The 15,951-nt window shown below is 50.7% G+C and overlaps 1 protein-coding gene across 2 annotated transcripts in view; it reads right to left on the bottom strand.

The window, feature by feature from the left end:
• Positions 1-9,347, bottom strand: part of LOC119977378 (solute carrier family 2, facilitated glucose transporter member 11-like) — a 111,564-nt gene extending 102,217 nt beyond the window's left edge. For both annotated transcript variants that reach the window (XM_038818226.1, XM_038818233.1), the window contains exon 1: positions 9,287-9,347. In XM_038818226.1, the coding sequence (XP_038674154.1) occupies positions 9,287-9,301 (15 nt within the window). In that variant the 5' untranslated portion in view covers positions 9,302-9,347. The remainder of the gene's footprint in view (positions 1-9,286) is intronic.
• Positions 9,348-15,951: the final 6,604 nt, after the last annotated feature.

Below are 15,951 nucleotides of genomic sequence, written 5' to 3'. Positions count from 1 at the left end.
CCAGATTAGATATCTACATTGTGTCAGTCCCTGCTGGGCCTTTGGATGGCAATCAAACCAACTGTAGAGCCTCACTGCCCCAAGTGAGACAACAGCAACAGCACTAGAGCCATCCAAATTGAAAACAACAATTTACATTTATATAATCAGATAAAGCTGATTCATACCAACAGAGGATTCCGTAGTTTTATTTAAATTAAACTTGGATGGAGATTCCAGCTGATAATTTCATTCCTTGCCATTGTAACATCCCTGGATATGTCTCTGAGATTCCTTCCTGTCGACAAACTGACCTTCAGCCCCTCTTGAGCCTAAGGGCGCGATTCTCAGGCCTCGTTACATTCGCCCTCAAGCGAAACGAGGCCGGTGAATAGCGGGAGAGGCCAAAACCGGGAACCACGCCGGGTGCCAAACAGTTTGCGATGTAACCGGCCCGCTCACCGTAATGTGGCAAGAAGCCAATTATCACCACTTAAGCCCAATTTCCATACAATTAACGAGAACGACCCCATATCTAACGGCCTCCCGTCATTCAGTGGCCTCCCCTCACGCTGGTGCCGATTAGTTCTCCTTTTGAAAAATGTGAACCTGGCAGAAGGGCTTCTGTGGGGAGCCGAGGATGTGAGTAGCCATCTTTGCTCACAGGCAAAGAGACCTGGGGTGCAAGGCTTGCTGCCCCTGTGCTCGGGGGGGTAATGGAAGACCCCCGGCTGGGGGTGGGGGGACCCTCCGCAGGGGTGGGCCGCCATGAGAGGGTGGTATGGACGCTGGGGGATGCAGCTGCTCACTCCACAACCATGCGAAACCCTGGATCGTGGGTACCCATTCTGGGGGTTACCCATGTCCCTGCCTGTTTGCTCCACCAACTACCCATAACCCCCACCAATTGCCGAGGCCTCTGGCTGCGCGGCTGAAGGCTATAGCCCCCAGGGATATGGCAAGCGTGGTTAAGTGAGCACTTCACACAACCCAAGTGTATTCCCATTGGTGGGTCATGTAGCATGTGGGAGTCATTACCTAGCATCCCAATCAGCCTGCAATGCCTGGACACTGTCCTTGAACACTGCGAGAGACAACACCACACATGCAGCAGCCAACATCTGAACACCCAAGGAATGGGACACCGCTCCGGGGAAAATGTCCGCTGCCGGAGGGTGGGTGAGTGCCACGGGGTTGGTGAGCAGGTGTCCGGGTGCAGGGTCTGGGACCCGGTGAGGGGGGCCTGCTGCAGCTGGGTGCGCGAGGGCAGGGCGTTCCGGGTAGGGGCAAGGGGGGGGATCAGTGGGGGAATGGAGGGTCTGACACCCTCCCCCAATGCCTTACAGATATTGAACGCTATGGCAGGGATGTTGGATGCAGAGGTTCCCCTAGTGATGCTATGCAATGGGGCCAGATTGCAAAGAAGGCGGCAGCCGCAGTGTCTGCAGATGCTCGAGGCATCGGCCCACGTGCTGGACCCCACCCCACACCCTGAGGACCCGACCGCCCATCAGGCTAGGGAGGGACCTAGAGGGGGAGTCTGGCGATGGCCCAGAGTGTACAAGCGTAGCTGATCGTTTGAAAAGATGACGGACAGTATGGGCCGCAGGAGGCTCCACCTCAACAAGGAGACAGTACAGCACCTGTGCCATATCCTCGTGGACCTGGCACCAAATGGAGGAGGAAGACACCCGCTCCCAGTGGTTTAGCATGTTTAATAGGTTGGCCGGAGGAAGTTATGAATCCCCTGTTTTTCCATAATATGCCAAAATCATGTACTACCCCAAAAGCAGATCGGGAATCAGTATAACTATTGGCTGCTTTATTTTTAGCTAGAATACATGCTTTAGTAAGGGCAAACTATTCGGCCGCTTGATCAGGCCTTCCCGACGGCAGAGCAAAAGCTTCCACTATTTTGAATGGAGTTACTGTTTCATAGCCGGCCAGGACGGTCAAATCATTTGGTTGGTTTGCTGACCCATTGGTGAAAAAGATGATGTCTGGATTTTCTAGTGGGTGACTCAATAAATCAGGTCGAGGGGTTGTGGTGGCTTCAACCAATTGTAAACAGCCATGTTTTTATTAAACGGACCTTGGAAAGTACATAAGCTTAAATCAGGGGCTGGTTTAGCACAGGGCTAAATCGCTTGCTTTGAAAGCAGACCAAGGCAGGTCTGCAGGACGGTTCAATTCCCATACCAGCCTCCCCGAACAGGCGCCGGAATGTGGCGACCAGAGGCTTTTCACAGTAACTTCATTGAAGCCTATTTGTGACAATAAGCGATTTTCATTTCATTTCATGCATAGTACGTATGTTCTTGCCCTTGGCTAAAAACAACTCGAGTACACATTTTGTTATCTTTCGGAGGACAATGTGTTTTCATAATAAGGCCGAAACCAGAATATTTCAGTAGTATTTCATTTATGTTAATTTCCCTTCCACATCAAGGTCACTTCAGCCCTGAACTTTGACGCCTCGGGATCATTCCAGGGCTCTAGCTGGACCTGTGTGGTATCTCGCAGGTCACAGCCCACAGATGCATTCGGCAGGTCAAAAATGCCCTCTATTCCCGGGCGGAAAACTACATCCACTTTCACATGGACCAGGCCCAACAGGATTCCCGGGCAGCAGGTTTCCCACCGTCGGAATGCCCCAGGCCCAGGGGGTCATAGGTGCCATGCATGTTGCCCTGCGCTCACCGGGCCATCTGGGGGTGCCCTGTGTTAACCGAAAGGGGTTCCACTCACTCAACGTACAACTTGTCTGAGGTGCATTTGTTTTAATGCAAGAAGTGTAGTAGATAAGGCAGATGAACTTAGGGCTTGGATTAGTACCTGGGAATATGATATTATTGCTATTACTGAGGCTTGGTTGAGGGAAGGGCATGATTGGCAACTAAATATCCCAGGATATCGATGCTTCAGGCGGGATAGAGAGGGAGGTAAAAGGGGTGGAGGAGTTGCATTACTGGTCAGAGAGGATATCACAGCTGTGCACTATGGAGGACTCGAGCAGTGAGGCGATATGGGCAGAGCTCAGAAATAGGAAGGGTGCGGTAACAATGTTGGGGCTGTACTACAGACCTCCCAACAGCGAGCGTGAGATAGAGGTACAAATATGTAAACATATTATGGAAAGATGTAGGAGCAACAGGGTGGTGGTGATAGATTTTAATTTTCCCAACATTGACTGGGATACACTTAGTGTCAGAGGCCCAGATGGAGCAGAATTTGTAAGGAGCATCCAGGAGGGTTTTCTAGTGCAGTATGTAAATAGTCCAACTCGGGAAGGGGGCATACTGGACCTGGTGTTGGGGAATAAGCCCGGGCAAGTGGTTGAAGTTTCAGTCAGGGATTACTTTGGGAATAGCGATCACAATTCCGTAACTTTTAGAATACTCATGGACAAAGACGAGAGTGGTCCTAAAGGAAGAGTGCTAAATTGGGGGAAGGCCAATTATACCAAAATTCGGCAGGAGCTGGGGAATGTGTATTGGGAGCAGCTGTTTGAAGGTAAATCCACATTTGATATGTGGGAGGCTTTTAAAGAGAGGTTGATTAGAGTGCAGGACAGACATGTCCCTGTGAAAATGAGGAATAGAAATGGCAAGATTAAGGAACCATGGATGACAGATGAAATTGTGAGACAAGCTAAGAGGAAAAAGGAAGCATACATAAGGTCTAGGCGACTGAAGACAGACAAAGCTTTGGAAGAATACCGGGAATGTAGGACCAATCTGAAACGGCGAATCAAGAGGGCTAAACGGGGTCATGAAATATCTTTAGCAAACAGGGTTAAGGAAAATCCCAAAGCCTTTTATTCATATATAAGGAGCAAGAGGGTAACTAGAGAAAGGGTTGGCCCACTCAAGGACAAAGGAGGAGAGTTATCCGTGAAGTCAGAGAAAATGGGTGAGATTTTTAACAAGTACTTTTCATCGGTATTCACCGAGGAGAGGGACATGATGGATGTTGAGGTTAGGGATAGATGTTTGATTACTCTATGTCAAGTCGGCATAAGGAGGGAGGATATGTTGGGTATTCTAAAAGGCATTAAGGTGGACAAGTCCCCAGGTCCGGATGGGATCTATGTCAGGTTACTGAAGGAAGTGAGGGTCGAAAGAGCTGGGGCCTTAACAGATATCTTTGCAGCATCCTTGAACACGGGTGAGGTACCGGAGGACTGGAGAATTGCTAATGTTGTCCCCTTGTTTAAGAAGGGTAGCAGGGATAATTCAGATAATTATAGACCGGTGAGCCTGACGTCAGTGGTAGGGAAGCTGCTGGAGAAGATACTGAGGGATAGGATCTATTCCCATTTGGAAGAAAATGGGCTTATCAGTGATAGGCAACATGGTTTTGTGCAGGGAAGGTCATGTCTTACCAACTTAATAGAATTCTTTGAGGAAGTGACAAAGTTGATTGATGAGTGAAGGGCTGTAGATGTCATATACATGGACTTCAGTAAGGCGTTTGATAAGGTTCCCCATGGTAGGCTGATGGAGAAAGTGAAGTTGCATGGGGTCCAGGGTGTACTAGCTAGATGGATAAAGAACTGGCTGGGCAACAGGAGACAGAGAGTAGTAGTGGAAGGGAGTTTCTCAAAATGGAGAACTGTGACCAGTGGTGTTCCAGAGATCCTGGATGCTGGGATCACTGTTGTTTGTGATATATATAAATGATCTGGAGGAAGGTATAGGTGGTCTGATTAGCAAGTTTGCAGATGACACTAAGATTGGTGGGGTTGCAGATAGTGAAGGGTACTGTCAGAGAATACAGCAGAATATAGATAGATGGAGAGTTGGGCAGAGAAATGGCAGATGGAGTTCAATCTGGGCAAATGCGAGGTGATGCATTTTGGAAGATCCAATTCAAGAGCGGACTATATGGTAAATGAAAAAGCCCTGGGGAAAATTGATGTACAGAGAGATCTGGGTGTTCAGGTCCATTGTGCCTGGAACGTAGCTGCGCAGGTCAATAGAGTGGTCAAGGAGGCATACGGCATGCTTTCCTTCATCAGAAGGGGTATTGAGTACAAGAGTTGGCAGGTCATGTTACAGTTGTATAAGACTTTGGTTTGGCCACATTTGGAGTACTGCGTACAGTTCAGGTGTCCACATTACCAAAATGATATGGATGCTTTGGAGAAGGTGCAGAGGAGGTTCACCAGGATGTTGCCTGGTATGGAGGGTGTTAGCTATGAAGAGAGGTTGAGTAGATTAGGATTATTTTTTATTAGAAATACGGAGGTTGAGGGGGGACCTCATTGAGGTCTACAAAATTATGAGAGGTATAGACAGGGTGGATAGCAAGAAGCTTTTTCCCAGAGTGGGGGACTCAATTACTAGGGGTCACGAGTTCAAAGTGAGAGGGGAAAAGTTTAAGGGAGATATGCATGGAAAGTTCTTTACGCAGAGGGTGGTGGGTGCCTGTTACGCATTGCCAGCGAATGTGGTAGAGGCGGGCACGATAGCGTCATTTAAGATGTATCTAGACATATACAAGAATGGGCAGGGAGCAGAGGGATACAGATCCTTAGAAAATAGGCGACAGTTTTAGACAGAGGATCTGGATCGGCGCAGGCTTGGAGGGCCGAAGTGCCTGTTCCTGTGCTGTAATTTTTCTTTGTTCTTTGTTCGTCTACGACCACCAGATGAAGATAATGCTCGTGTGTGCCCGCTTCCCGGGGAGTATGCACGACAGCTACATCCTGGGGGCAGTCAGGCATCCCTCCCTCTTCGAGGAAAACCCCTGGATGGGCGGCTGGCACTTGGGGGATAAGGCTATCTGCTGAGGCCCTGACTAATGACTCCAGCATAGAGGCCTGTGACCGAGGTGGAGACTCGGTATAATGAGGTCCATGCAGCCACCCGGGCTGTTATTGAGCGGTGCATCGGACTCCTCAAGATGCGATTCCGATGCCTCAACCACTTCGGTAGTGCACTCCAGTACACCACCCGGTGGGTCACCCGCTTTTTGAACGTCTGCTGTGTCCTCCACAACCTGGCACAGCAGTGGGGCGACGAGCTGCAGGTTGGTGAGGAGGAACATGTGCCCACCTCAGAGGAGGAGGAGAGGGGACAGGGACGAGGATGATGAGGTGGTGCTGGACCAGCAGGGGCTGGAGGACGAGGTCGGGGATGAACCTGAGGCCTAGCCGGAGGCTGCAGGACAGGCAGCAGCGACGAGGTCCAGGTCCTCCCAAAGGGCCATGGAGGCCCTCATACTCACCCGATTCACTTAGCATGTGGTCTGGTCCGTCGTCGCATCCTCATCCACCTCCACTCCCATTTCCCACCCTCATGGTATGTAGAACATAGAACATAGAAAAATACAGCACAGAACAGGCCCTTCGTCCCACGATGTTGTGCCAAACTTTTGTCCTAGATTAAGAACAAATTAATCTACATCGCATAATTCTACCATATTCCATGTACCTATCCAATAGCCGCTTGAAGGTCCCTAATGTTTCCGACTCAACTACTTCCACAGGCAGTGCATTCCATGCCCCCACTACTCTCTGGGTAAAGAACCTACCTCTGACACCCCTCCTATATCTTCCACCATTCACCTTAAATTTATGTCCCCTTGTAATGGTTTGTTCCACCCGGGGAAAACGTCTCTGACTGTCTACTCTATCTCTTCCCCTGATCATCTTATAAACTTCTATCACATGTGTCACATCACTCCAGGGTGCTGGGACTGTGTCTGTGCGTCACTGTCAAGGGCAGGGGGGGGGTGATGATAACCCGCAGAGAGCTGGGCACCTGTGCTCCTCGCTCAACCATCACCTGCACGTGATGATTCATTGGGGATAAAAGTGCCAGAAACATCCTGCTGGTTGTGCCGCATGAACAGCCGTGCCGCTCTGTCCCGTGTGCTGACCCCGAGACGCGGCCTCATCAGAGGGGTGGAACTCAGAGGAGCTGGTGGCCACCGTCGCCATTTCATGGGAGGGGTCTGGGTTGGCACTCAGCGCCCCATCCTCCTCGTCAGTACCCAAAGGGCCCTGGGTTCTCCTTGGGACGGAGGGGCAGCTGGTTTGAGCCCCGGCTGCCCCAGCATCGTCTGGCTCTGCCAGCCCTGGCTGTCCCCCATGGTCCACACCATCGTGTCGACGCCCTCGGCGATGCTCCTCAGTGATCGGGCCATGCTCAGCAGCGCCTCGGCCATTCCCATCTGAGAGCGGGACATGTCCCGCAGAACCTCATCAAGGTCAGCCTGGGACCGGGTGACATCCCCCAGTGAGGTAGGCATACTGTCGAGACTCTCAGCCATGGCCGTCGCTGACTGTGCGAAGCCTTGGACGCCTTCACTCATGGTGCCGACGTTGTGCACCAGTCTCTCCACTGCGGTTGCCACCCTCGCAGTGTTGGCCATCTCCTGCGCCCATAGCCTCTGGATCCACTGGAGTGACACTGACATCTCCCTCTAAATGTCCCTATCGTCTCCATGAGCTCCTGGTAATCTTGTTCCAGAGGCTCAGCATCAGGCTGGGACCTAGCTGGATCAGGGATCCAGCAGACGTCCAACTACTGTCTCGCCTGGGGGTTCCTGCCTCCATCAGATGTACATCATCAGTTGTGTGGTGCTCACCAGATTGTGCCCCAAAAGCCTGTCCACTTACATTCCCCACCGAGGTGTGTGTATCTGCGCTGGTGGAGGGTGGGGATGACAGCTGTGCCGTGACTATAATAGTTGCATCATCGGAGCTCTCCTCCAAGGTGTTCTCCTTGGAGTCAGGAGAGGGAGCCTCCCGGGATGGGCCGGCGCCGTCGGTTGGTGAACCTGCGGGAGAATGGACATGTGGTCAGTGGGAGGGATGGGTCAGTCAGTAAGGCAATTACAACTTACGTTTAACAGATCCTCCAGGTGGAGCCCGGTGGTCCCTCACCTCTGTGGCGTCCGCCAGCCTCCGATTTAGTAACCACCCTGTCCTCAGCCACACCAGTCACGTCCAGGGCCCGCCCCTCGAAGGAGGTGAGGATTCTCAGGCCCGACACCAGCCTGGGCCCTCTCCTGCAATTATGGGAGAGCTTTTCCTGAGGAGACACAGAGAGAGCATCGTTAGCCACAATCGTGGTTCACAGTTGTGGGGGTGGGTGTGAAGGGAGGGTTGGGGTGGAGGGAGGGTTGAATGGGGAGGGGGATGGAGGGAGGGTTGGGGTGGAGGGAGGGTTGAATAGGGAGGGGGATGGAGGGAGGGTTGGGGTGGGGATGCTCCCCTGGGGGAGGGAGGGTGCGACGTTGGTGTCCACTCACTCGTGCTGCCCGGTGTAGGTTGTTGAGCTTCTTCTGACACTGGAGGCCAGTCCACCTGGTCACATTGCCCGAGCTTCTGCCACCTCGTCCCAGGCAGCTCTGGCTGCCTTGTGGCTCGCTATCTGGGACCCTCAGAGGAATATGACATCCCTCCAGGCCTCCACCACGTCCAGGATCCTCCCCAGGTCAGCATCCCCGAATCCTGGGGCCAATTTCCTGGGTGCCATTATTGTGAGCTGTCTGGGGTTTGCCGAGCAAGTTCTGTTTAAGTGCTACTCGATTTTGTTAGCAGAGGGCTGGCGAGCACAGTCCTGGAGAATCAGCTGGCGAGCCGGCATTTGGGGTGAGAAGCCCGTGAGGCCTTGTTAAGTGGACCAATTAACATTGAATAGCGTTGCTGACCTCGCTGGGAAGGGTGCCGGGAAACCTGCGACCATTCCTGCTCGCTACCACATTTAGAAATGTTTCTGAAGAATAGCATCCCCTAGTGTGTGAAGGGAGAGAAACCACTGACGCCATTCACTCCCTGTGTTCACTACTGTTCGTGAATGAACACCGAACTCACTCTTGCCAACGTGCTTGATGCACGGTTTTAAGACAGGCGTCAATGTGTTTATTCTAAAACGGCACACTGAGGAATTTGACAGGTTAAGCAATCCCCTGGCAGCCGTGTGGTCACGTAGAGCAGAACTTTAATACAACAAACTACTTGAGGTTAGAAAAGCCCTTTTTTAAAAAAAAACTGTCACTTAATAATCACAGGCAATTAGTACGAAATCAAACTTCACCAAGAAACTAACTTCAGCTGCTTCCTTGCAATGGGTAAAAATATCAAACCTTGCTGAAACAGATCCCTAGAAACGGCAACTGCTCTTCAGATCACCACTAGATTGCAGTAATGATGCATGATAATGCTATTCCGTCTGTAAATGTTGAGACTGTCCAATAGCTGCAAGCGGCAGAAGAGCTGTGATTTCCCCTGTGGTGTGCCTGTATCATGGTAACAATAATCGAATCGCAGAGTCACATTGTAATTAAACCGTACCAGCTCCTTCAGCATACTGCGTTCTTTTTCCCAACCTCAGTTGCCTGGCACAGTGCGCGACAGCAAAGCTCTGAATAGTTTGGCCTTTAATATGTAAGCTGGTTTGAAAGTACCCACTGCCCTAGTAAGGTCCGGCCTCAGGCTAATATGTTACCTATGTAAAGGCCAGATATGTAATACATCATCTGTATGCTCAGCCAACTTCATTAAGACTGATTTGTTGCTTCTTGAGAATATGGAGTCAGAGAAGATACTGGGAAAGAGCACGGGGTTGTGTTTGAAAGGTACTGCAATAACCTCTGACTAATCTAGATGTATATTAGGAAAATCAGATTGGCAAGGTTAGCCTGGAAAATGAGTTCATGGAGTCTTTTCAGGACAATTTTGTGAGCAGTATGTTCTGGAGCCAAACAGGGAGCAGACTATCCTAGATCTGGTAATGTGCAATGAGACAGGACTGATCAATAACCTCACGGTAAAGTAACCTCTCGGTGACATGTGGGTCATTGACAAGTATCTTAACCCTAAAGTGACTATGAGAGCATGAAGGCAGAGTTGGCTACGGTGAGCTGAAAAACTAGGTTAAAAGATATCACATTAAACTTGCTGTGGAAGACTTTTGAGGAGATAACTAGTGACACCCAGAGCCTTTTTCGCTGGGATCAATGTTTTTCTATGGAGGATTCTTAGATAATCATGAGTTGATTAGGTGGATCCAACATGGTCTTGTGAAAGGGAAATCATGTTTAGCTAATCTGTTTGAGCGTTTTTGACAAAGTAATATTCAAGGTGGATAAAGGAGAACCTGTAGATGTATTGTACTTGGATTTCTAAAAGACATTTGATAAGGTACCACATCAAAGATTACTGCACAAAATAACAGCACCTGATTGAGGAGGTAACATATTAGCATGGACAAAAGATTGATTAGCTAACAGGAAGCAGAGAGTAGGGATACGTGGGCCTTTTTCAGGTTGGCAAACTGTAACTAGTGGAGTGCCACATGGTTTAGTGCTGGGACCTCAACTATTTACAATCTATATCATTGACTTGGATGAAGGGACAGAATGCATGGTGGCTAAATTCACCAATGACACCAAGATAGGTAGGGAGGTAACTTGTCAAGAGGAGGTAGGGAGTCTCAAAAGGGATATAGATAGGTTAGGTGAGAGGGCGAAAAATGTGATATATGGAGTATAATGTGGGAAAATGTGAATGTATTCACTTTGGCAGGAAGAATAGAAAAGCAATATACTATTTAAATGGAGAGGGATTGCAGAAGTCGGTGGTACAGAGGGATCTGAGGGTCCTGGTACATGAATCACAAAACGTCAGTGTGCAGGTACAGCAAGTGATTAGGAAGGTAAATGGAATGTTGTTGTTTATTACAAAAGGAATGGAATATAAAAGTAGGGGAAAAGCAAATTACTGTGGATGCTGGAATCTGAAACGAAAGAGAAAATGATGGAAAATCTCAGCAGGTGTGGCAGCATCTGTAGGGAGAGAAAAGAGCTCACAACGAGTCATCGGACTCAAAACGTTAGCTCTTTTCTCTCCCTACAGATGCTGCCAGACCAGCTGATATTTTCCGACCTTTTCTCTTTCGTTTCATAAAAGTAGGGAAGTTTTACTGTAGCTGTACAGGCCCTTGGTGAGACCTCATCCGGAGCACTATGAACAACTTTAGTCTACTTATTTAAAAGAAAAGATATAAGGCGGGATTCTCCCCTACCCAGCGGGGATGGAGTGGCGTAAACCACTCTGGCGTTGGGCTGCCCCAAAGGTGCGGAATTCTCCGCACCTTCAGGGGCTAGGCCCACCCGGAGTGGTTTGCGCCCCGCCGGCCGGTGGGAAAGGGGCTTGGCGCCACGCCAACTGGTGCCGAGGGGCCTCCGCTGGCTGGCACGAGTTGGCACATGCGCTGAAGCGCCAGCATGTGCTGGCGTCATCCCCGCGCATGCACAGAGGGCTTCGTTTCCGCACCGGCATGGCGGACTGCTACAGCCGCCGGTGCGGAAGAATAGAGTGCCCCCCAGGCACAGACCCGCCCGTGGATTGGTGGGCCCCGATCGTGAGCCAAGCCACCATGGGGGCACCTCCCGGGGCCAGATCCACTCACGCCCCCCAAGAACCCTGGCAGCCACCCGCTGCCAGGTCCCGCCGGTAAGGGACCTACTCCAACTTACGCTGGCGGGACTGGCAAAAAATGGGCGGGACTTCAGCCCATCACGGGCTGGAGAGTTCGGGTGGCCCCGGGGCCCATTGAATTGCGCCGGTCCCCGCCATTCTCCGAGGCGGGCGGTGCGATTCACGCCGGGGCGATTTTTGGGGGGCGGAGAATTCGGAGGACAGCGGGGATGGGATTCACGCCGACCACCGTCGATTATCCCGCCCATAATTGCTTTAGAAGCAGTTCAGAGAAGACTCATTGGACTCATTCCTGGGACGAAAAGTGTTTATTGTGACTAATGGGTGAAATGGTTGGGTCTACACCCATTGGAGTTTAGAAGAATGAGGGGCTGGATTCTCCACCACGCCACGTCACCTTTCTGCCTCGACCTGTCGGCTGGATTCTCCGTTCCGCAGACCGGTCAATGTGGTTTCCCATTGTGGGGCAGCCCCACACCGTCGGGAAACCCCCGGGCGCCGGCAAAACGGAGAATCACGGCGGCGGAGAATACAGCCCGAGGAGTGATCTTGTTGAAACATTTAAGATCCTGAGGGGACTTGGTAGGGAGGATGTTTCCTCATGTGAGGGAGACTGAAATTAGGCGACATATAAATATACAAGGTATCCCTTTTATGACAGAGATGAGGAGAAATGTATTCTCCAGAAGGATTGTTGGTGTGTGGAATTCTGCTCCCCAGTGGAGGCTGGGTCAAGGAATTTATTCAAGGCTGAGTTAGACCGATTTTGATAGGACAAGGGAGTCTAGGGTTATGGGGAGCAGAGTGGAAAGTGAAGTTGAGACAACAACTAGATCAGCCTTGATCTTATTGAATGGCAGAGCAGGCTCGAAGGGCTGAATGGCCTACTCCTGCTCCTATGTCCCTACATTCTGGAGCTTGAAAATGAACAGGCTTTCCACGCTGCAACAATAGCACACCGCACAGATGCGATCAGCCAGTCTGAAGCTTGTACCACAATTGATTTAATATGTCCGAAGAAGAATGGCAAAGATACTCTGCAACTTCTAGGTATTATTTGAACTTAAATTCAGCTTAATTCGCTTAAGACTTCAACCAAAAAAGGCAACTGGAGACTGGTGAAGTAAGTTAGAAAACATTACTTCAGTTATAAATTAATACTTAACAAAGCAGGGCAGAGATTTCACGGGCATACTAAGCTCTTGCTTTCCGGTTTGGCTTTGGACGCAAGGCATCATTTGGCTTCCGTTCTCTCGCCGTAACCTCTGTGGATCATCTGTTTCCCTATGGACACTTCCCTCGTCAAACTTCACTTTCAATCTTGGTGCGTGCCTTGCTCACTGAAGGCTGCTGTTCATTAACCCTTTCCAAGCCACAATCCGCAGCATAAGCAATGAATGAGGCAAGGCTAATTCTGAATTGGATTAATGGGTGCATGATCAATTTGTGGTGATTGGTCTAGCCGGGCGTGATTGGTTTCTAATCGGTTTCCCGAGAGTGATGGTTCACCATTGATGCCATTTCCCAAATCCTCTGAGGCGTCAAATACTTGTGAGACCATCTCTCTCATTAAAGTTTGCTCTTATCACCTCCTGATAAGATTAAAGAACAAAAGATGTTTTCTGGTATCTTCCTTACCCATTGTTTAGGATAGAGGAAATGTGCTATCTTATCCTTTTGAATGGTGCCTTGAGTGCATCATCTTGTTTAATTGGTGCAGGCTCCTCATTAAATCAAATCCTTATCAACGACTGCTTTAGAGGCCTTGTGCTTGATTCTCTGATCCTGGGGCTAAGTGTTGACGCCATTGTAAATGCCGGAGCGTTAGGCCCCTGGGATCAGTGATCCTGTGTTTACAGGGGGCCAGCACGGCACTGGAGAGCCTCACGCTGCACTAGCTGCTGAACCGGGCGAGTTCGGCCGACGCGGGTTCGCGCATGTGCCTGGGTTGCCTTCTCCACGCCGGCCCCGGCGCAACATGGCGGAGACCTACAGGGGCCCAGCGCGGAGGAACATAGGCCCCCCACTGGGATAAGCCCGCCCGCCGATCGGTAGGCCCTGATCGCAGGAACCCACTGTGGAGGCCCCCCCTGGGGGTCAGATCCCCCCACCAGGCCAGCCCCCGCAGCATGAACACCGAGGTTCCGCCAGGTAGGACCACACGAGAACGACGCCGGCGGGACTCGGCCTAACTCGTCGGGCACTCGACAGGCGCCGCGCCCACTGGCGCCAATGGCGCCGATTCTCCAGTGGCCGGAGAACCCATGGACAGGCGTCGGAGCGGCGTCCGTGATTCACCCCCCCCCCCCCACCCCCCCAGCGATTCTCCGGACTGCCGCGGGGTCGGAGAATCCCACCCCCTGTCCTTTATCCGGAGGTTCTGGGGCTGAGTCACTTTAACGTTAGAATAAAGTGGTAAAATGGCTTACAACCTAAAGCTATGAATATCTAATACAGAATACTACAAGATACTGTGCAGAAAGTTACAATACAATTTGTACTTGAAGTTATACAAAGCGGGCATACTAAAGAAGTTATAAAGGTTATTCATGAAGGCCCCACAATCCTAATCTTGCCCCTCGCCTGAGGGGTGGTGATTTTCAAGTTAAATCCCCACCAGTCAGCTCTCCCCATCCTAGGGGAAAGTAGTCTATGGCCATCTGGGACTATGGCAACTGTACCTTCCCTTTATTATAAACGTATATAGCAATATTTACTGTTTAAAATGTGACATTCTAAACCAGTCTCCTTATACATTTAGTTAATACATAAGGTTGAATCTAAAGACTTGTACTATTACAACTAATCACATACTGTCACAAAATTAAAGGTAATTGCTTCTTCCTAACCATTAATGAGCTGAAGTAATTTGTAAAGAACATCTGCTGTTATACATCCCTCTCTTATACGTATAAATTCCTGCTAGCCTACCTTTTACTGATAACCCTCGAGGCTGGTTTAGCACACTGGGCTAAATAGCTGGCTTTTAAAGCAGACCAAGGCAGGCAAGCAGCACGGTTCAATTCCCGTACCAGCCTCCCCAAACAGGCGCCGGCATGTGGTGACTAGGGGCTTTTCACAGTAACTTCATTTGAAGCCTACTTGTGACAATAAGTGATTTTCATTTTCAAATGTGAGCTGCCCATTCAACCTTGAAGGCATTATCTATGCTTAACTCATCCATAGTTAGCATTATTCTGTCCAAAATCCCAAGATGCAACATCCTGGCAAGTGAAGCAAAGAATAGTCACATGATATAGTTAGATATACCACTTGGGGCAAAGGCAAGTGCGGCCTTGGTGGAGAGGAAGTTCCCGAGGCTAACAAAACCGACCACGTGCCATTAAATAGCGAGGTATTTCTCTGCACAGGAGCTGCTGAGAAACAGCCTGCTAAACGCACCTAAAACCAGACATAGAGGGGGCGATTCTCCAGTATGGAGTCCAAGTGTTCGCGCCGTTGTGAACGCCGTCGTGTTTCAAGACGGCGTGAACTGGGCCCGGGTATGACCAGGCCAGTATGGCGCTGGAGCGGTTCATGCCGCCTTTCGCAGTGCCAACCCGCGCATGCGCGGGGGACTTCTTTAGCGCGCCGGTCCCGACTCAACATGGCATCAGTAAGTAGACGGCGCCATGAAAGTAGACCCGCGGGGGGGGGGGGGGGGGGGGGGGGGAGGCCGGCCCGCCGATCGGTGGGCCCCGATCGTGGTCCAGACCCCATCGGAGCCCCCCCCCCCCCCCACCCCTGGTGATGTGGCCCCTCCCAGCCTGCCCCCGACCGCTGGCGCAGAGTTCCTGCTGGCAGTGACCAGGGGTGAACAGCGCCAGCGGGACTCTGTCGGATCTGCGTGGCCACTTGGCCCATCCGGGCCGGAGAATCAGCGGCCTCGCCGATTCCAGCGGCCGGCGCCGCACGAAACGCGCCGGCGCAATTGGCACTGATTCTCCACACCTCATAGAATCGCGCACTGGCGTCGGGGCGCAGTTGCGCTGATACTCCGGCCCGGCGTGGGGCCCAGAGAATCGCCCCCAGATTCTTTCCATTTAAATCACGCCCATTATTTCATTGCAGGTGGTTCAAAGACGGTTCACTAGGATGATAACCGGTTTGGAGGGATTGTCTTATGAGCAAAGGTTAAACAGGTTGGGACTCTACTCATTGGAATTTAGAAGAATGAGAGTTGATCTCTGTCATAATATACACCAGTATATCATGGTGCAGACACACATACTGATTGACATACAGTAGGACCAATCAACATGCATAACAGCGCAGCCAATCACCAGTTAGAGCACACTCACTATAAAGACAGAGGGCATCAGTTTTCCCGCTCATTCGGGATGCAGCCTTTCAGAAGGACAGAGCTCACAGCTTACAGCACAGATCCTCACCATGTGCTGAGTGATTAGACTGGTTAGGATAGGCACAGGTCTTTAGTTCAATCTAACATCGTGTTAGCCCACAGTAAGAGTATGTTCAACAGTTTATAGTTTAAGAAAATAGTGTTGTACTATTTT

The sequence above is a fragment of the Scyliorhinus canicula genome, chromosome 1 (assembly GCF_902713615.1).
Source record: "Scyliorhinus canicula chromosome 1, sScyCan1.1, whole genome shotgun sequence".
In the NCBI taxonomy this organism is placed as follows: Eukaryota; Metazoa; Chordata; class Chondrichthyes; order Carcharhiniformes; family Scyliorhinidae; genus Scyliorhinus; species Scyliorhinus canicula.
This window is presented reverse-complemented; position numbering and strand designations above follow the sequence as displayed.